This window comes from Oncorhynchus tshawytscha, linkage group LG21, assembly GCF_018296145.1.
Source record: "Oncorhynchus tshawytscha isolate Ot180627B linkage group LG21, Otsh_v2.0, whole genome shotgun sequence".
In the NCBI taxonomy this organism is placed as follows: domain Eukaryota; kingdom Metazoa; phylum Chordata; class Actinopteri; order Salmoniformes; family Salmonidae; genus Oncorhynchus; species Oncorhynchus tshawytscha.
The window spans coordinates 4800362-4822276 of NC_056449.1; the positions used below are offsets into that span (position 1 = coordinate 4800362).

The window sequence follows — 21915 nt, forward strand, 5'->3', positions numbered from 1 at the left end:
ATGAATGATGTTATGATTGGAGTTCGTTGGCGTACTGTAATATTCACTAAGCGTACTACGGTACAGACACTGACATGACATACACCCAAACAAATAAAACCACACGTATGGACAGACACAAAAGCATACAAAGAGACACACTCTCTCGTGTGCCTACACACATTTTTGCCCCCACCTGTGACTAATTAGTAGCAGGCATTTCCCATCAGGAAGGCTTCCCGGTGCCAGGCAGAGCAGAGAGCAGCCAGGCAGCACTGGGAATCCCATACGGGCTGGACATCCCAACATTCCCAATAATCACTGTTACCATGCGTAACATTTCAGTCATATAGCAGACACTCTAATCCAGAGCCATTTACACTAATGAGCGCATGCATTTTCATACTGGTCCCCCATGAGAATCAAACCCACAACCCTGGTGTTGCAAGCACCATGCGCTACCAACTGAGACACACGGGACTATCTTAAACAGTAACCAGTAGGAGCAGTAGCACACAGGATTCCCATTGCCCTGGGTGTGGTTTCAAAGCCAGTTATACACTTTGACAGTGAAGCTACCTTTACCTTTGTGAATTTAGACCAGGGGTGAGCATACTCGGCCCGCGAGACCAATAATAATCAAATAAATGTGGGAGGAATGATTATTTTGGTTAACAAAAACACTCCCGGTCACACGAATGTCTAAAAGTAGACAGGAATTATGTAAAGATTATAATGGACCTATTTTCTATCAGGCAAATAGATTTTGAAAAAACAAATCGAAATCCTGATATGAACCTTGAGCCAAAAGGTTTGCCCACTCCTGGTTTAAACAGTGAGGTATCCTAACATACTGTATACTCTAATACACTGGCTAAAGCTCGGCAAGGGCTGGAGAGTGTCTCTGGTGGGATGTAAACACGGTGGCTGGTAACAGTGAGTGCAGGGGGCAGCGCTGGGGGTCAAAGGTGAGGAGGTGTCGTGGAAGCCTCAGAGGTCGGCCACGCCCTCTGTGCGGTTGTAGAGCGACTCATGGAGTTCAGATGTCAGTGAGTACTTAGAGAAAGCCTGCCTGCCTGTATTCATGCCAGGGGCAGTAGACTCCTCTACAGCCTAGAATCAACTGGTCCTTGCCAATGTAGGACACTTTGACGAAGGCGTCTTTGGTGTGCCTGTGTTGATGCAGCTACAGGGTGATGTCAGCAGCTCCAGGGTGATGTCACCAGGGTGATGGCCATTGCATGTCAAAAACCTGCAGAGGAACAAGACAGCGGATCTGAGTGGTGTCGTGGGCAGAGGAACAGCTTCCTGTTGAGCTCTGAGGTTGTGCCCTGTAGTGTGTCTTTTATGTTGCCCATCAGGGTGTGGAGGAGGGGACCCACACACAGCTGCAGGTTCTGGGTCTGTAGATGTGACAGATCATCTCCACAGCCACCAGACACTTGGCAAAAACTCTATTGTCCTCACAATGTTAGTGGAACGCACATAGACCTCTGTGGGTTGATGAAGTCTGTGTCCTGGATGGACCTCTTCCTCAGCCTCTCTCCCAGCTCATACAGCTGCTGCATACCCACCGTGGTCAGCTGAGCTGGGTACATACCCCTGGTCAGTATGTTGGCCCTGTAGCTGTACTCCACCGTTGAGGAGGGCCGTGGACCTCCTTCCAAGTCTGTAACCATGTAGTTGATCTGTGTGTGTGCTGGGGGTTCCAGGAGGTTAGGCACCCACTGGGCATCCATGACATCCGACATAGACTTCAGTTCGGGCTCCGTGGCGGAACAGGACTCGAACGAGCTTAAGCCTGCAAGGAGAAGTCGGTATGCGAGGGCCGAACCTGTCTGAGTTGTTTCCGTCTTCTTCTGAGATCAGAGCAGGGATCCGAACGCCATAGACACCGAGCCCGGAACACCTACTTTGGCCCAGAGGTTCCTCATCCTCATAATTACTCTGCTGTCTAACAAAAATAGTATCCTATAAGGACAGCCAGCCCTGGAGCTCTCAAGATCATAAACCAACTATCACCCTAGATGGGACGAGGCATGTTCCCCTGACACTAAGGGGGGCAAAAAGGTACCATATTAGCATAAAGACACACAGACAAACAGACTCACAAACAAATTTGTACGCAGAGGTAATCTATGTTGATTCTAATTGCGACTTAAACACCAACCATCACAAATCAGACCGCAGAGACCAGAGAGACAGGGAATCATGCCCATACTGAGTGGAACAGAGAGTTGGAGTTTCCCATATGACCACTAGAGGCCACCAGATCACAGTTTAACAGAGAGATGAGAGCGTGACAACTCCGCACTCGACCGCACTAGGTTATCTATTGAACAGAAATCGAATATACCTATTGGTCTGAGGTTACAAGGGATTGTGTGGAAGTAGATGAACTATTTAACTCCAGACCCTCAAAGACTGGCTGATGACACTTGATGAAATAATCTATCAAACTGAACCAGTGAGTTATTTGAGCGTCACACTGAAAAGTCTTCTAATGCAACACTGCTGCTATGGCTCTGATCTGTCTGCTGTTAGCAGGCAGCAGCCATGATGTCATCATTACAAGACGTGGGGCTGGGAACAGACCTGGGGTGATAAACCAATTAGCCCACGCTAATCACACTGGGCTGTCTACAGACATTTTCAGTTGACGCACAGAGCAGGAATTATATTAATCATTGTTGAGAACACACTCATTGATGTTAGAAGTAAGTAAACAAGGCAAGGAATAAGGAGAGGATAGGGGTGGGGAGAAGAAAAGGATCACCCAAAAAAGAGAAGACTGAAAAACTTTTGATGGAGGGGATAGTAGCCCAAAATAGGCTAAGAGAATCTAAAAAAAGTCAATTAAATTTACCGGGTATCCATCTCTCCCAGTCTTGCCCTGGTGAGGTTAGAGAGAGTAAAGCACACACCATAACAATTGTTAGAGCAGACGACCAACAAAACAACATTCACCATCAAAACACCTTACTGTAACACATGCAAACACATCGTCTGGAGACAAGATACGAGCGTGGTTCAATGAACTATAGCGCACAGCGATCCCCTATAAGGATCTCATATAAACTACTGACTATATAAACAGGATTCTATCCCTCTTATATCTGCCCTCTCAGAGAGACAGTACGCCAGCCTGCATCCTAAAAGACACCCTATCAGAGCTGTGGTCAAAAGTAATGACCTATATAGGGAATCGAGTGCCATTTGGGACGCAGACCCAGTGAGTCAGTGGCAGCTGTGTGATATCCCAGCCCTCTCTCTTCCAAGGAACAGGACCCAGGACGGGAAGCGGCAGCAGCAGTCTTCTACACCCGGAACATTTACCAGTCACTACCCTGGCCTGCTCTCTAACGCTCTCCACGGAATACTCAAAACACACACACACACACACACACACACACACACACACACACACACACACACACACACACACACTCCTCCGTTTGGTCCATCTACTGGCACTGGGTGTGTGTGTGTGCTGCGCACGCGCGTGTGTGTGTGTGTGTGTGTGTGTGTGCGTGTGTGTGATACATCCTGGATGGTACTTACTGGAGCTCCTGCAATACACAAACAAACAAACAAAGAAACAAACAAACACAAACAAACAAACAAACAGAAAAAAGAAAAGAGAAAACAATTATTAGTACTGGTATAATGCATTCAACGTTTTGTTACAACATTTTCTGGTTTGTACAGCAATTAAAACAGACAAATGTTTGTACTTTGGTATTTTAGATCGGGGATATAGTTAAATATATACATATCTTACAGAAAGAGCCCATTAAGGTTATTGCCAATAGAGCTTGTGGTAAGAGCCTTATGACAAACAGACTAGCACACACTGAGTTGACTTCTGGGTTATGGCTGTGTTTTGCATTAGGCTGGAAAGTGATTCAGAGTTTTACAGGGACATATTGGTACATTGAAAAAAGGAAAGGAAATAGAAAGTGTGATATAAAAAGGAAGGCTTGAGTTTAATGGCCCCACATCCCAGATAAGAATCAGAAGGGGTTTGAATCAGAATGGGTTTAAAGCTGGCTGGGCTTGGGATATCCTCTCAAAACTCAGACTGTTCCTTTATTGTTTTCCTGACTGTCCTGAAATGTTCTTTTTCAGAGATGGGCGATCTCTCCCTCTCTTCTTTCTCTTTTTTTCTCTTTCTCTCCCTCCCTCTCGTTCTTTCTCCTCTTCCATCATTCACTCCATCTCTCTCTCTCTCTCTCTCTCTCTCTCTCTCTCTCTCTGCCTTTCTTTCTCTCCCTCTCCTCCTCTTCTCTCTCTGTCCCTCTCTCTATTAACTCTTAGCATGAACTGTTGGAGAAGTATCCACTCTGGTCTAAAACCAACAATCCTGACTAAACTGATGAAGAGGAAACACAGAGGACCAGTTGAGCCTTATTAAGATTTACACACAGCCTTTGATTTCTGACTAATGTTGTTTATTTGGATCAAACCAAATCATGAAAAGGTTCATTCTGATGTCTCTGTAATAACAACGAATGGCACGCTTTCATTCGGGGGTGGGGCCCCAACACCGAAAGGGAAACATGCCAGCAATACAACTACAACAACAACTGACGGAGTAATAGACATCAGAATGGGTCTAGTCTGAGTGGAAACAGACAGTTCAGGAGTAGTGGGGGTATTAAAGTAGGTAATAGATGTCAGAATGGGTCTAGTCTGAGTGGAAACAGACAGTTCCGGAGTAGTGGGGTATTAAAGTAAGTGGCCTTGGTTTGTGCAAGTCGGAAAGGCTCAGGAGCCTATCTACTGTTCCTATAGCATTAGGCAGCGTGATATATAAGTACACCCCCTAGACAGGACGCTAGTCTATCATAGGGAGATCATAGTCTATCTCCTTAATTCTGAGTGCCAAGCAGAGACACATTGGGTATGACTAGGCTGGGGGGTTTGAACTCCCAACTTTCCAATCTCCAGGCAGACACTCTAACCACAAGGTCACTGAGATACCCTATATACCTACTGCTGTATACACCTTTATGTGCATTGTTAGGTGTTACTGCACTGTTGGAGCTAGAAACATAAGCATTTCGCTGCACCTGCGATAACATCTGCAAAATATGAGTACGCGACCAATAACATTTGATTTTTTGTTACTGTTGTAACTGTGTAATTACTGTTTAATTACTGATCATGTTTAGAATCTAATCAGTGATCTGAGCTAACGGAGAAGTGAAAAACAGAGGAAGAGAAAGGGATGGAGGGGAAAGGAGGGAGGTGGAGTGTTAGCCCAGCTAGCACATTTGGTTCCTTGGACGTTCTGGGAACGAAGTCATACGTTTCCTGACCCCGGTGAAACGGAACTTTAAAAAAAATGTATTTCCACCTGTTCTAGAAACAATCATTTGTAGGTTGCCCCAGGTTCTGAGCATGTTTTATTATGGTTCCCTGAAAGTTTTCCTGGGAGGTTTTATTAACGTTCTGAGAACGCAAATTCTAGGTGAATTGATGGTAATTAAATAACCTTTGTGGGAAAATGTTTCAAAAATACTTTTAATAACACTGCTATCTTAGTCTGGGTTAACTCTTTTCAGCTCCAAGCAAAGATAGGACACATGGACATGTATTTGCTTGGGCAGTAATCATACAAACACATGTCTTTTTTTATTGTGTCATGGCGTCAGTGAGATTCAAACGTATGATCTTTTGTTCTCGACCCATGGAATTAGTCCACCACGCCACCAGGATGGAGCTAGCCTTGTTTTTTTTTTTACCAATACAAACCTTTTCAGTCTATTCAAACAGACCCCATTTCAAAGGAAACAAGCTTAGTGGGCAGGATTAGAGGGCACGGCCAACACACCTGAATACATTTAAAAGAGAATGTCACAACGTTTCAACTTCTTATTTATCTCCAGCACCACCCCGACATCAACATATGTGAAAATGGCACGTTTCTATGTTTTGTAGTAAAAAAATATATAGAAAGGTAAGCGTTTCCAATGACATAATCAACCAACTAGTCGGCAATTAGTAGGCGATGCCTACTCAAAATTGGTATGAATCACACAGTGCACACCAGTGATGTCATTGGAAACACTTGTCTCCAGCTACCTTTTTTACTACAAAACATAGAAACGTAGCATTTTCACAAACTATATGTTGATGTTGGGGTGGTGCTGGAGATGATAAATATGCAATTGAAAAATGGTTTCCCTTTAACAAGATAGAGGAAAGAGAGTGTTATGTTAAAGCTGGGAATGGAAAGTACTGTATATGTTCTTAAATAACATTCTTAGAACATTGTTTGACCTTTACTAATGATTTTTCTTGTGTTTTTTAAGGAAAGTATTCTTAATGTTCTGAGAACATGACTTTATATAGAAATCTGTAGAAGTACTTGAAATTCCCACAGAAGAACGTTGTTTCTTAAAGTTCTCTGAAGAATTTGAGAACCTTACTTTAAATTGAACCACGAGGAAACCTGTAGGAAATGTTATGCTGAAGTACTGAAATTCCCACCTAAGGTTCTCAGAACGTTATGTGCTAGCTGGGTATCCTGCACCATTCCCAGAACATTGTGGGAAGATTGTATGCAAAATAACTATAGTACAACCACGCCCTCGCCAAGCTCTAAAAAACACATGGTTCTCAGAACATTAATGTGCTAGCTGGGAGAGTGGTGGATGGTACAGAGGAGAGAGGAGAGGAGAGAGGAGAGGAGAGGGAGAGAGGGGTGGGAGAAAGAGAGAGGGAGAGTAGTGAAGGGAGTGAAGGGACATAAGAAAAGAGGTAGGGAACAAACGTGAGAGGAAAAAGGTATTGTGGTTTATGAGGCATGAAAGTCAATGAGGTTTATGGGCGTCTAGACACTAGGACAAGGACCTACTGGCCCAGACAGCTACGTAAACAAACACACCAGCCAGATAATTACATCATATTTTTTGCAGAGGTGGCAACAATTTAGCAGTGGGCCACCGCTGCTAAATGAATATAGGGGAAACACTGAGGCAGGTGGTCCTCCCTTTACTGGCACTGTTTGTATGTGTGTGTGTGTGTGTGTGTGTGCTTGAGTGTGTGTGTGTTTATCTGTGTGTTTGCATTTGTGTGTGCGCGCGTGTGTGCGGGCCTGTGTGAACGACTCCCATGATCTCATTGTCTCTCATTTTTACTCTGAACTGTGTGTGTATTTAACTTCCTCTTTGTTTTTCAAATAGATTAACATTTTTCGTCACACAAACAGAGCATGGTGTAATAACCAGCCAGAGCCGGGGCAACACAACAACCTAACCAGGCTGCGTCCTTATGGACATGAAACAAAAACAATTTTCGAGGCAGAGGCAGATCTAAACAGAACCACACATTTCCCCAGTCCTGGGACAACAAGAACTAGCATCTCCACATGAATACAAAACGCTCCATCGGTCCGTCTTTGAACTCCATCCTGAGAACGCCACGCGGCTGGAACGACTTAGGGCCCTGATGCAAAACATGACCATTTAGCTGTCCTGATAATGGCCTGATGGACTGTGAACAGAGCAGAGAGGGCTTTCAGCTCCAATCTGGGTAGATCAAGCAACGGTCTGATGGTTGGGTATGAGAATAAATAGGAGGAAATATGGAGGAATATGAGACAGGGAAGAACTGGAGAAGTTTATGGTGAATGTGGATGTCCTATAATGCACAAAACACTATATAACCATTTTCTGGCTATGTTTAGATAATTATGTGAATAATCTGACATTGGGTGAACCATGACGTTCATCATCACATGTTTAAGGCACGGAAGACACTAAGTCACACAAGGCACCTATATAGCTGTGTGTTTTGAGTCACGGTTCACTACCATCTGATAGTAGCAAGCGGTACCATCCACTTCTTTGTACTATTTGATACGGCAAATTTAGACGAGACAATATCTCACCAAAAGATCTGGGCGTGTCTCCTTGACGGTAAGAGCCTCGATTTCTCGTAACAGTCGTCAGTGATCCATGAGTGAGTCAACATGGTCCTCATCCACGATCGTGGGGACCGTGACTCCGTCTTGACCGCAACCACGACTCAAAGAGGTTTTTCCCTCTCAGACACACAGGCACACCACAGTCGGTGATAATACCTTCTAGTGTTCTTACACTACAGACAGGTTAGACTAAGCAGACTCAAAAACACGTCTCTTTAATCTGACAATGAGTCAAAGTTTAAAAAAGCAATATTTGTTGGATGACCCAGTCAAAGAGTGAGAGAGACTTGGCTTATTGAGGATTTCTACACAAAACTGTTCGGTACAACAAGGTTTACAATGCACCGATTTCAGGTCTGTGCTTTGTTCATGTTCCCAATAAGTGTTTTGCGGTATAAGAGAAACCATAACACACTGAAGGAGAAGGGAGGACAGTGACGTTGCCAATGTCACTAACCTCGTCTTACTACTGGAGCAGCTGCTACTGCTCAGGCTGCACCGCTAACACACGTTAATGCGACCACGTGGCCAACGTCAGTGGTAGGTTGGAGTGGATACGGAGGGACAGGAAGAAAGGCCTGCTCTATTCTATCACATAGTGTTTTGAGTCACGGTTCACAGACTGTCCAAGCACACTACCACATCCTGCATGTCCATGAGAGAGCGAGAGAGAGAGAGAGAGAGAGAGAGAGAGAGAGAGAGAGCGGTTGGAGAGATGGGGATGGAGCAGAGGGGAAAGACGGGGAATGGGAAGAGGAAGAAAGATGTGGGAAGAGGAAGAAATATGTGGGGAAAGAGGAGAGAGGGAATGTAGAGAGGAAAGAGGAGAAGGTGGTGATGACGACAGCACAAAAATACAGCTTAAGAGAGAGATGTGACACTTACCGGGATCACCTCTTCTTCCCATCCTTCCACGCTTTCCAGGAGGACCTGAAGGAAACATAAACACAGAGTGTTCAAGACCAAACTCATCGACTGAAAAGTCAGAGAAGAAGTTGTAAGTTTAGAGCTGGGGCTAAAGGGGAACCTGGGGGTTGTAAGCTACAGATGAGATAAAACTGTTGGATGTGTGTGTGGGTGTGTGTGTGTGTTGGCAGAGGAGTGTGTTCATTGGGGGCGTAGTATATGTGTTGGCATGGTTACGGTGTGTAAACTGCTCCAGATGTCCAAACACACGGCGCCACAGGTGGAATGTTCTACTGTAGAACATCTGGATGGATTCACCTGAGTGGAGCAGGTGTGTGTGTGTGTGTGTGTGTGTGTGCGTGTGTCAGCGATCCACATAGTAGGCCCGCGCCGTCACGGTCATCCCATCCCCTCTCTCTGACCGGCCGAGCCAAACACAACGCCTCTCCTCCACTGGCTTGGTGCCAATCCTCACCTTCCCCTGACCTGACAGTAAAAGGCCGCCCTGATACTGTTGGCTTTACTCATGTTGACTGTGGAGATGCAGTTAAAAAAAGGAAGCTGCAAGGAGCGGTTCAGGCAGCCAGAGCAGTTAGAACACCAGGAGCTACAGCAGGTCAGAGCAGGATCTTTGACCATGCCAGGATGCTGTGCCCAGAGAGAACCATGTAAACACAAAAAAAAACCTAGTGCTGCCAAACACGCTAAAATAAAGTCGTAGTGCGCCGTGTGAATCTCAAGTCTCCCGTTCATAGAACGCAAACGCACATAGCACCACAATACATCACTCCAACCAAAAGTCGATTTTTATCCCGCATCCCCTCTTGCTCTGCTCTGCTATATGCATAGTCACTTTAACTATACATTCATGTGCGTACTACCTCAATTGGACTGACCACCCAGTGCTCCCGCACATTGGCTAACCGGGCTATCTGCATTGTGTCCCACCACCCACCAACCCCTCTTTTACTCTACTGCTACTCTCTGTTCATCATATATGCATAGTCACTTTAACCATATCTACATGTACATACTACCTCAATCTGCCTGACTAACCGGTGTCTGTATGTAGCATCACTACTTTTATAGCCTCGCTACTGTATATAGCCTGTCTTTTTACTGTTGTTTTTATTTCTTTACTTACCCATTGTTCACCTAACACCTTTTTTTGCACTATTGGTTAGAGCCTGTAAGTGAGCATTTCACTGTAAGCTCTGTTGTATTCGGCACACGTGACAAATAACCTTTGATTTGATTTGATTTACTCTCCCTTTAACCCAGAGTGCACTTCCTCGCTTCCCCTCCCATCCAACTTCAGAGCTTGCCCCTGGCTGTGCAGGTAAATGGGATCCATACTGGCTTTGGGCCTGGATTAGAGTAGCCTAACTTTGTGTTCTGATGCTAATCAGCTCTGGCTGCAGACATGCTTTTTCCATAGGCCATTATAGGAGTTATTGTTGCGGCCTAATCACTTCCTTACAGTGAAGCCCACTTTTAAAAAGAGAACTACCCTCCTCCTTCTCCTCCTCTTGCTCCTCCTTCTCCTCCTCCTCCTCTTCTGTCCCCACCCACTTTCCAACGTTTTAGTCGCTCATCCATTCTCGGCTTGCAGTCTGTCACTCTTGTACCTCGGCAGTATTCTCCGGAACAGTCCTATTCTCTCGACCATCACATTTGATCTCTGATCTCCTCCTCTCCCTCTTTTTTTTGGACACGCATCATTGCCTCCCTCCTGTGTGCCCCTGTCTTTCTCCCCCCTCCTCCATTCTCACACCCCTGCCTGCCCCTGTCTCTCTTCACCCCCCTACCCTCCCTCCCCCTTCCACTCCTCCAGTCCCCAGTGTCCTAGGTATTAATAGCCCCCAGTAGTACTCTCTCCACTTCCCCTGCTCCGCTCCTCCAGCTCCCCCAGCCATAAACACCACAGTGAACCTGCCCTGGCAAAGACTGATGACTCAATACAAGGGGGCCAGAGAAGATTCCTGGGGTGGTAGGGTGCAATAGGGGACACACTGGATGGGGGAGAGTGGGGGGGTTCAGGGGTACAGAGTCTCTCAAGCTTCTAAGCTTATCCCGACCACTGACTGTGTTCAGTAAGCAGTAATCCAGTATTGATATTATGGGCTGTTGGTCACTAGGAGCCCCCTGCAGGGCCTCTATTTCTATTGGACATGAAAGTCTCATGCCGACGGACAGGGAGGTGGCCAGGGCTGGAGGTAGAGGGGACTGTAACCGGAGCGTGTGATTTGTCATGTGCAGTATAGCTGAGAGGTAACCGCCGTGGTGATGACAGGCTGATGGAGGGCCAGGATTGACTAGAGGAATTAATGGTATAAACAGGAGTGTGTGTGTTTGTATGTGTGTGTGTGTCTGTCTGTGTAACCAGGGCTCAAGCAGAGCTTTAAACACGTACCTGTACATACACAGTTACGCCAACACACACACACACAAAGACACGCACAGTGCCAATGTCTGGCACCTTCATTTGTCATCTGTGGCAATGACGTAGAGACATCAATCACACACACCACACATGCACGCACGTGCGCACACTCACTCGCACACACACGTGCAGGTGGGGGGGGGTCAAGTTTTGGCCTTAACTTCCTGCGTCACCGGCAAGATCTGTGAAATCTGTGACATACCAGGACCAGGAGGTGTCATATGAGGAGTGTGTGTGTGTGTGTGTGTGTGTGTGTGTGTGTGTGTGTATGTGTGTGTGTGTGTGTGTGTGTGTGTGTGTGTGTGTGTGTGTGTGTGTGTGTGTGTGTGTGTGTGTGTGTGTGTGTGTGCATGTGCTCAGTAGACATGCTATCAAGGGACAAACCCCCACCATGTGTTACATGTTTGGTAAGCTGATCTCTGTCTCCATGGTCATTTCCTTATACTCTTAAATAGCTTCCTTTCCTTCCCTCCTTTGGCTGATCTGAAGGACTTGACAGGTCAAGGGCACAAAGGTGAAAATCTATCCAGACCTTTCACCTATCGGTTGCATCCAAGGGAAGGAGACAAGAAGAGGAAGCCGTGTCAAGTATTAGGATATTCACCATCAGTGATCTACTCCTAGAGGTCAAAGGTTATCAGATCCTGGATGGTGTTTAAAGGTTTATGTCACAACCAATGTTCCCTCTAAGCTGGAAGCTGTGCATGCAGTAGCCCGAGACTGCCATGCAGCTCCCCCTGGACTGCAACACAGAGCGCAAAAGAAATATCAAGCCACAGAGAGAAGCACGAGACAGAACTTTAATCAACTTTCTAGAGTTTTCCCTGTTAGTTAACACTATCAACATGTCCCTTTACTTTGGCAACTGTGATCGAATCAACACAATATTAGCCATTTTCAATGCAACATACCGAAACAATACAAACTATGCAAGTGATTTTATTGTAGGCAGAACGCATCGGAATAGGATTCTTTTGGAGTAGGATGCTATTGAGCACAACTCAGCCCGTACAACTCAGCCCGTACAACTCAGCCCGTACACAGCCAATCAGAGCTACCGTAGGCCTATATGTAAAGACCATTGCCATTTATGGATCTGTGCCATCTACTTTGAACTGGACTGTGTTTAAAGCTGTGGTCGTGCGTAGATTCGCTTGTTTTGAGATCAAAGTAAGAGATGCATGTTGCCCCGTTTGCAAAAATGTTTCAAATCCTTTGCTAGTTAGTGAGTTATTAGCCCAGTTATATATCATTTGTAGTCAGCAATAGGGGAGTGATTGCTTCCTACAAGAGCACAAAATGTGCACATTTCTAGACATATTTGAAAAGCGAGTCTGTTAACAAACTTTTTTTTTTGTCTTAATGGGGCAGTATTGCATTTTGAGACAAGCTTGAATAAGCTAATTAGCCAATAGGCAGAGGGTAGGATAGTTTGTATTTGTATTTGCAATAATGATATGTGAATAGTAATGCATTTTATTTTGTAAAATGGTTTCTTGCATCAAACAACACAACATTTTCAGTCACCTTGTCTGAAAGACATGTTTTTTAAAATGTTTTCTCACTGAATGTAGACCGACATTGAACACCACACAACTGGCTGCTACTGTATGTGGGCTGAATGGTAGAACAATGGTAGAACAATGGTAGAACAATGTTAAAATGGTATGGGATGCATTTTCTCTTGTTTTTGATTGTAGGCCACTCTGGTAGGCCTAAATGATGATCAAATAGCCACAGTAGCTTACTTGGCCACTGTTAAAATGAACTTAAGGCTGGTACAGCCTCAGTGTTCACAGTAAACGTCCGCTGGAAGTTGCACAGAACTTTTCACTCAGCAAACCTGACATTTTCTCAGTGCCGAAAAAAAAGTTAGAGGGAAAATTGGTCACGACCCAAAGACAAAACAGGCTCCGAGATCTGAGATCAGAAATAACCAAGCCACTTAACAAAGGTCAATACAAGTAGTGTATGGAGCCAGAGGAGAGCATACTGAAATCATGTTGTTTATAAACACTTCAATGATACCCTTCGAACTCTGACCTGCCTCTGTTGACCGCCATCTTCTCCTCAAATTGCGTAACAGAGTTTGCACCAGATAGAAAATCCATGAATAAAACCGACATGATTCCATAGTCAGAGAGGCGTGTTTGTGCTCCATAGCCAATTTCTATTTAACGTAAGAAACGTTGTGTCCTGCTGAATGCTCCCCAGGTCTATAGAAACCAAAGTGGGAGGTGTCCGATCTCTCCTGTCAGCGAATATACACAGCCCTCAGGGAGAGGATAGAGGAAGAGAGAGGAAGAAAGAAGAGAGGAGAGATGAGAGAGAGGAGCAAGGGGGGGGGGGAGTACAGGAAAAAGTACAAAGAGAGCGTGACGGGGGTGAGAGAGATGAGGAGACGGAAGAGGGAGAGAAAAGACAGGATGGAAAGAGAGAGGTACGAGGAGGAAGGGGGATCGATCTTTCCTTGCGTGAGAGGATTGAATGCCCTAGTAGGCCTGAAGTGGTCCGGCGCTCTAACAGATAGGCCTCCAGGGGCCAAAACACAACCCATTTATCAGATTCCAAGAGACCCACTCTTGCATGCAGGAAAGAAAGTGAACTGTTTCCCCTGGTTGGTGGTGAAAAGCACGCAGCTTGCCTGGTCCTGGGTTTGACTGGGAGCCAGCTAGAGCGAGCCACGTGTCTGAGGAAACACATATAGAACACAGCCCACACAGCCCACAACCCCCTAAACCTCACACCATGGCCTGGCTTGCAGTCACACACATACACAGACTATCCGCCTAAACCCACCGTTAGCCTCAGAGAGGTGAAGTCAGAGTGGAGACAAAACCCACTACTGAAACTCCCACTCCAAGAGGCACAGGCACACACAACAAACACACACACACACACACACACACACACACACACACACACACACACACACACACACACACACACACACACACACACACACACACACACACACACACACTCATTTTATAAAAGCAGACATATACAACTAGCTCACTGACAAGAGCTTGACTGGGGCCTGGGGTTTGAAACAATTTCTCCTTCAACGCTTATACTGATGTCGCAGTAGCTAAGTCAAGCCACGGCTGTAGGAAACAGACAAGCAGAGTGTGTGTGTGTCTCTCTCTCTCTGTGTGATTGTTAAAACATGCAGCGCGGCCACTCCGGTGTTACCAACTGCATCTCAACATCCTGGCTACCATCAGCCTTGACTCCGCAAGCCACCCAATCCCTCACACACACACACACACACACACACACACACACACACACACACACACACACACACACACACACACACACACACACACACACACACACACACACACACACACACACACACACACACACACACACACACACACACACACAGCCGTGACTTGTCTTGATTTAGCTACTGTAACAATTCTCTCAAACAGAGAGGGGTTCCAGGGAACAAAGCTGTTCCACCGTAAGCCCTGCCTCTCTCTCTCAGCCCTCTCTCTCTCAGCCCTCTCTCTCTCAGCCCCCTCTCTCTCTTTGTTAAACCCAACAACTGGTCGTAATAACGGACAAAATGAAAACACTGGGATATGATACTCTTTACACTGAGCCACAGGATGCTGTGTGTGTGTCTATTGGAGCCAGAAGAGTGTCAATGTGCCTGTGTGTGTGTGTGTGTGTGTGTGTGTGTGTGTGTGTGTGTGTGTGTGTGTGTGTGTGTGTGTGTGTGTGTGTCCATCTCTCCACTGATGCAAATATCAGTCCTTCAAACAAGGGATAATCCAAATTAAATGGAAAGGGATGTGGGAAGTGAGGAGGGGTATTGGGTCAACGGTCCTTCCACACTTGCTGTAGGCAGACTTTCAGCACATTCCCTCTTGTTACAATTCCTTCTTTAGAATGTTATTCCCAACATTACTGACAGTTTTGCCGCCGATCGCCTTTCAGTGGGTCCGCTGAGCTGGTTTAATCTAGGTTTGGCTGGGAATGACTGGCACACACACACACACTGGAGTTTTGCCTCTAATTTGCGTATAATTCAGTGCATGAGAGTTGGCCTGAGGAGAGAGAGAATTTCACCAGAGACTATGACTAAAAGATTACCAAAAGATGACTGAAAATGTTGAAATTAGATGAATGCACAACCGATTAATTCCAAAACTGGTAACTAGAACCCAAACAATGTATTCTGGTACAATATTAGGATCTATTTTTGTTTTTACAGGAACTTTCTTCATGAAAAAAACAGCATAGAACAGCATAGGCTGGTGACCAGCCTTCATTGTGTTTTCACTGGTGACCAGCCTTCATTGTGTTTTCACTGGTGACCAGCCTTCATTGTGTTTTCACTGGTGACCAGCCTTCATTGTGATTTTCACTGGTGACCAGCCTTCATTGTGTTTTCACTGGTGACCAGCCTTCATTGTGTTTCACTGGTGACCAGCCTGGTGACCAGCCTTCATTGTGTTTTCACTGGTGACCAGCCTTCATTGTGTTTTCACTGGTGACCAGCCTTCATTGTGTTTTCACTGGTGACCAGCCTTCATTGTGTTTTCACTGGTGACCAGCCTTCATTGTGTTTTCGCTGGTGACCAGCCTTCATTGTGTTTTCACTGGTGACCAGCCTTCATTGTGTTTTCACTGGTGACCAGCCTTCATTGTGTTTTCGCTGGTGACCAGCCTTCATTGTGTTTTCACTGGTGACCAGCCTTCATTGTGTTTTCGCTGCCTTCATTGTGACCCAGCCTTCATTGTGTTTTCACTGGTGACCAGCCTTCATTGTGTTTTCACTGGTGACCAGCCTTCATTGTGTTTTCACTGGTGACCAGCCTTCATTGTGTTTTCACTGGTGACCAGCCTTCATTGTGTTTTCACTGGTGACCAGCCTTCATTGTGTTTTCACTGGTGACCAGCCTTCATTGTGTTTTCACTGGTGACCAGCCTTCATTGTGGTTTTCACTGGTGACCAGCCTTCATTGTGTTTTCACTGGTGACCAGCCTTCATTGTGTTTTCACTGGTGACCAGCCTTCATTGTGTTTTCACTGGTGACCAGCCTTCATTGTGTTTTCACTGGTGACCAGCCTTCATTGTGTTTTCACTGGTGACCAGCCTTCATTGTGTTTTCACTGGTGACCAGCCTTCATTGTTCATTGTTTTCACTGGTGACCAGCCTTCATTGTGTTTTCACTGGTGACCAGCCTTCATTGTGTTTTCACTGGTGACCAGCCTTCATTGTGTTTTCACTGGTGACCAGCCTTCATTGTGTTTTCACTGGTGACCAGCCTTCATTGTGTTTTCGCTGGTGACCAGCCTTCATTGTGTTTTCGCTGGTGACCAGCCTTCATTGTGTTTTCGCTGGTGACCAGCCTTCATTGTGTTTTCGCTGGTGACCAGCCTTCATTGTGTTTTCGCTGGTGACCAGCCTTCATTGTGTTTTCGCTGGTGACCAGCCTTCATTGTGATTTCACTGGTGACCAGCCTTCATTGTGATTTCACTGGTGACGACCCCTCATTAGTGTTTTCACTGGTGACCAGCCTTCATTGTGTTTTCACTGGTGACCAGCCTTCATTGTGTTCTCACTGGTGACCAGCCTTCATTGTGTTTTCACTGGTGACGACCTTTCATTAGTGTTTTCGCTGGTGACCAGCCTTTGCTGTGTTTTCGCTGGTGACGACCCTTCGTTAGTGTTTTCACTGGTGACCAGCCTTCATTGTGTTTTCACTGGTGACCAGCCTTCATTGTGATTTCACTGGTGACCAGCCTTCATTGTGTTTTCACTGGTGACCAGCCTTCATTGTGATTTCACTGGTGACCAGCCTTCATTGTGTTTTCGCTGGTGACCAGCCTTCATTGTGATTTCACTGGTGATGACCCTTCGTTAGTGTTTTCACTGGTGACCAGCCTTTGCTGTGTTTTGGACACGTAAGCAGGTCACCAGCATATGCTGGTCATCCGTAAAACCTGAGTTGAAAGTGATGTCTAATTCCTGTTGGAATCCAGCCTGACAGGGGATATACAAAACATTTGAACTTTTATTCACCCACAATCTGCATTCAGAATGATAACCAGGGTTCGGACAATTAATAAATGAGACTACCTAAACCCTCTAAACTGGAACAACCATTTCAGTAATGGGTGTAATAAGTCCAACTAAGAGATTGGATTAGTTTAGAAAAATGTATGGAATGTATCTTTGTGTAGCATGAAAGTTGAAATGAATGAGTGAATGAGTTAAGTCTAAATATTTTTTTCAAGCCCTGGATAGCCTACCGACACCATAAAACAGGGTCCCTGTGCAAGAGAATGTTGCAGTTTTAAAGCTAATTTCCTGTAATAAAAAAAAGTCATGGCCTATGACATGTTTGTTACAGATAGTAAGATTGAGACCAGGAAAACAGATATGTTTTCTGAAAACAAGAGAAAAAAATCGTCAAGAGAAAGTTCTGAATAGAATTTAAATTGTTTTTAAATGACAAAAGTGTCAAGGGTAAATGATCTTGTTCATTACAATTGCTGTACTATTTCGAAGTATATTTTGTAGAGTTTTAAACAACACAAACCTGTAAAACAGGAGAAAGTTTGAGACAAGAGAAAGTTGGCTGGTTTCAGGAGAAGCTGTCTCAATAGAATGAGGAAGTGAGGTCACGATCACCAGTGTGAAGGCCACCAACCAACAGATCTGCTAACTCCACCGAGTGGTACCGATATCTATCAGGGCCTATTCATTCATAAATCTGGAGGACTCCAATAATGAAATCAAAGTAGGAAAGGTTATGGCTAACAAATAATAAAACAATTTCTTAAAAATCAAAAACATACAATAAACTGGGACCATACATTTTGTGTCCGTCACATGTTCATATGCCATCTGGGGTAAATTGATTGACTCATTAATACATTACTTTATCTTATGCTACACAAAGATAAATAACAAACGAATCCAATCTAGTTGGACTTATTGCACCCGTTACTGAAATGGTTGTTCGGGTGTATATAGTTTAGGTATTCTCATTCATTAATCCTTCTATCCCTGTCAGTCATTCTGAATGCAGATTTTGAGAATACACTCTGTCTGGACTCCAATAGGAATTAAACATCACTTTGCAAACCAGCATAATTGGCCTTGATGCTGGTTTCGCTTTAACTTGTGCTGGTCACCAGTGTACAAAACACAATGAAGGTTGGTCAGCAGCGAAAACACAGCGAATGCTGGTCACCAGCGAAAACATAATGAAGGCTGGTCTGCTAGCATAACCAGCTAGACTATGCTGGTCAGACCAGCTTGACCAGCAGACCATGCTGGTCAGACCAGCTTGACCAGCAGACCATGCTGGTCAGACCAGCTTGACCAGCTAGACCATGCTGGTCTGCCAGCATAATCAGCTAGACTATGCTGGTCAGACCTGCTTGACCAGCAGACCATGCTGGTCAGACCAGCTTGACCAGCAGACCATGCTGGTCAGACCAGCTTGACCAGCTAGACCATGCTGGTCTGCCAGCATAATCAGCTAGACCATGCTGGTCAGACCAGCTTGACCAGCAGACCATGCTGGTCAGACCAGCTTGACCAGCAGACCATGCTGGTCAGACCAGCTTGACCAGCATCCGACCAGGACTGACCAGCATAGACCAGCATGGGCTAGCATAGACCAGATTGAAATGTATGCTGGTCTATGCTGCTTTTCTCAGCAGGGTCAAAACCCATCTTAGATTATTGCGAAAAGGCCCTTTGTCAAAATCATTAGCAAAATCGGGTGAGCAATTGATGAAAATCGTAACAATATCTGTCTTCATATAAATGTTTGTCTTCATAACAGGGTTTGTCAAGGCAAAAGTTTAAAGAGGGCTGAGTTGACCCAGAGTTCAGTCTGTTTGTCTTCTCTATGGACAAAACAGCTGACAGTTCTCTCTCCCATATGCCATTTAGTAGACACTATCCAAAGTGACTTACAGTCACACGTGCATACATTTTATGTATGGGTGGTCCAGGGAACATTACCCCGGTGTTACAAGGGCCATGCTCTAACAACTGAGCTATGAAGGACCACTACAGAGGATCACTATCTCTCTCTCTCTCCATCTCTGCTGTATCTAAAGAGGGAGGACACATGATGTAAACACAGAATACAAAAAGAGGAAACAGTTGTGATTCAGACAGTGATGATTCACACTCCAGCTGCTCTCTCTCTCTCTCTCTCTCTCTCTCTCTCTCTTTCCCTCTCTCTCTCTCTCTCTCTCTCTCTCTCTCTCTCTGTCTCTCTCTCTCTCTCTCTTTCCCTCTCTCTCTCTCTCTCTCTCTCTCTCTCTGTCTCTCTCTCTCTTTCCCTCTCTCTCTCTCTCTCTCTCTCTCTCTCTCTCTCTCTCTCTCTCTCTCTCTCCTCTCTCTCTCTCTCTCTCTCTCTCTCTCTCTCTCTCTCTCTCTCTCTCTCTCTCTCTCTCTCTCTTTCTCTCTCTCTGTGAGAAATGGTCTGATCCACACTGACTGAGTGAGCTAATCCATGGTAATTACACAGGTCTGACCCACCCTGGCTGACCATTCCCTTCATAGTGCATTACTTTTGACCAGAGCCCTATTGAAGTAGTGCACTACATTAGGAATACGATGCCATTTGGGGGGTTAGGGTCTGACTCTGAACATACACATTACAACATACACATAAAAACACTACCTCCCTCTGCTTTTCTCCCTTCACCTCTCCCTCCAACCCCATCCTTCCTGCTCTCCCTCACTCTTCCTTCTTTCTGTCCTCTTGCACCTCTATCTCTCACTCTCTCCTTCCCTCCTCTCCTCTGTCCATAGCCGTGGCCCCTCTAATGGACGTACCACCCTGTGAGAGTCTGAACACTGCATAAAACCAAGCCTCTCCCAAAAACATCAACACATGTATCCCAGTGTGTTTTTCTCAGGGTCAAGCATTTTAAGAGGAGTTGACACGACTCCACGCTCTCACACGTGCACCCACACATGCGGTACACATGCTGTACACATGGACACTCATACACAAACTCATACACAAACATACCTGTGCAAATTCTAACAGGCACACGCACATGCTCAGCAAACACCGTCTCACTTTCCTTGTTTTGGTGTCAAAAAAATGACTGTGTTTATTGTCACTGTCATTGAGTGATTGAATTTCCCACACACACACACACACACACACACACACACACACACACACACACACACACACACACACACACACACACACACACACACACACACACACACACACACACACACACACACACACACACACACACACAAACTAGCTGTCAGACACCACAGCAAGCTACATAGAGTGTGTGACTAATAGAGCCACAACACACCTCAGCGAGGTCACCTTGCCAGGTGCTAACACTGTTGGAATAACATGTATGCATTTGGACAACCGGACACTCTCTCACACACATACTAAGAGACACACCCTTGTAACCAGTCTAGCCCTTCCAAGGTTATCTTGTGTTACATCGTGTGTTTACATTTGACTCGTTTAGTAGACACGCTTACCTAGAGCGACATACAATTAGTGCATCTAAATCTAGCTAAGCGGTCCCGTTTGGATCAGTTGGTAGCACATGGCATTTGCAATGCCAGGGTTGTGGGTTCAATTCCCAAGGGGGACCAGTGCAGGAAAGTGAGACACGAGTGGTTGATTACAGGATCACCATTTTACAGTATATGTCTGAGTGCACATTGTGATGCTAGCCATCCTACTGATTTATAACTCTATTTTAACTTCTGTCTACCTAACCCTCTCAGGATAATGGACAGAGGGGAGGAGGGGATGAGGGGGAGGAGATGGAGAGGGGGAAGAGAGGGGGAGGAGAGTGGGATGAGTGGGGTGCTGTTAGTTCGGGGCGAGGGGTGTTTATCACCCTTAAACTAACAGCTTCCAGATGAATGTGGGGATGGAGGGATGGAGGTAAGTGAGGGATGGAGGGGGAAAGGAGAGGGGAGCTTCTTAATGTGTGGCTTCTTACCCATAATAAGCCCCCTAGTCCTGATGGTCCTGGTTATCACTCAACGCTCTGTGACTGTTTGACTAATCCACACCTCAGATCAAGGACCCGGGGAGTCCCAAATCTAATGTGTTCCAATAAGGATAAACATGGGAGAGTCACAAAAGGACCCCTATTCCCTGTAGGTCTCCAGTCAAAAGTAGTGCACTATGTAGGGGGTAGGGTGCCATTTGGGACATATCCTTTCTCTAAACACGGTACGGGGACAGTGAGAGGTAAAAACGAGTGGTATGTTGTTACACGACACACCAAGAGGTCCTAAGGTTGGTATCAAGAGTTTAGGGACTGGGCTTTCATAGGGAGAGACGTCTGTAACTAAAGTGGGAATAAGGCTGTGTCCCAAATGGCACCCTATTTCCTGAAGAGTGCACTACTTTTGACCATAGCCCTGGTCAAAAGTAGTGCGCTATATAGGTAATAGGGTGCCATAGGGTACCAATAAGTCTCAAAGTCACTAACTGTCTCGTGTTCTGCCAAGTGACTGGGTTTCTACAGGAAGGTGCTGAGTCCGTAACTAAAGGAAGAATAAGTCTAAACAGACTGGATGGAGAGGTGAGAATGAGTGGTGTGTTTGGGAGGGAGATCTGATCCGGGCCGCCGTGTTAGTTCTTTCTCTTCTCTCTCTC

General features: G+C 45.6%; 1 protein-coding gene across 7 annotated transcripts in view; it reads right to left on the bottom strand.

Moving 5' to 3' along the window:
- LOC112220748 (collagen alpha-1(XXIII) chain) overlaps positions 1-21915 on the bottom strand; it is a 220710-nt gene that overhangs the window by 57137 nt on the left and 141658 nt on the right. For 5 of the 7 annotated variants that reach the window (XM_042302904.1, XM_042302900.1, XM_042302902.1 and 2 more), the window contains exons 3-5: positions 8798-8842; positions 3541-3548; positions 2846-2872 (exon numbers count right to left, since the gene is read on the bottom strand). In XM_042302904.1, the coding sequence (XP_042158838.1) occupies positions 2846-2872; positions 3541-3548; positions 8798-8842 (80 nt within the window). The remainder of the gene's footprint in view (positions 1-2845; positions 2873-3540; positions 3549-8797; positions 8843-21915) is intronic. The other 2 variants (XM_042302905.1, XM_042302906.1) reach the window with 1 other exon arrangement.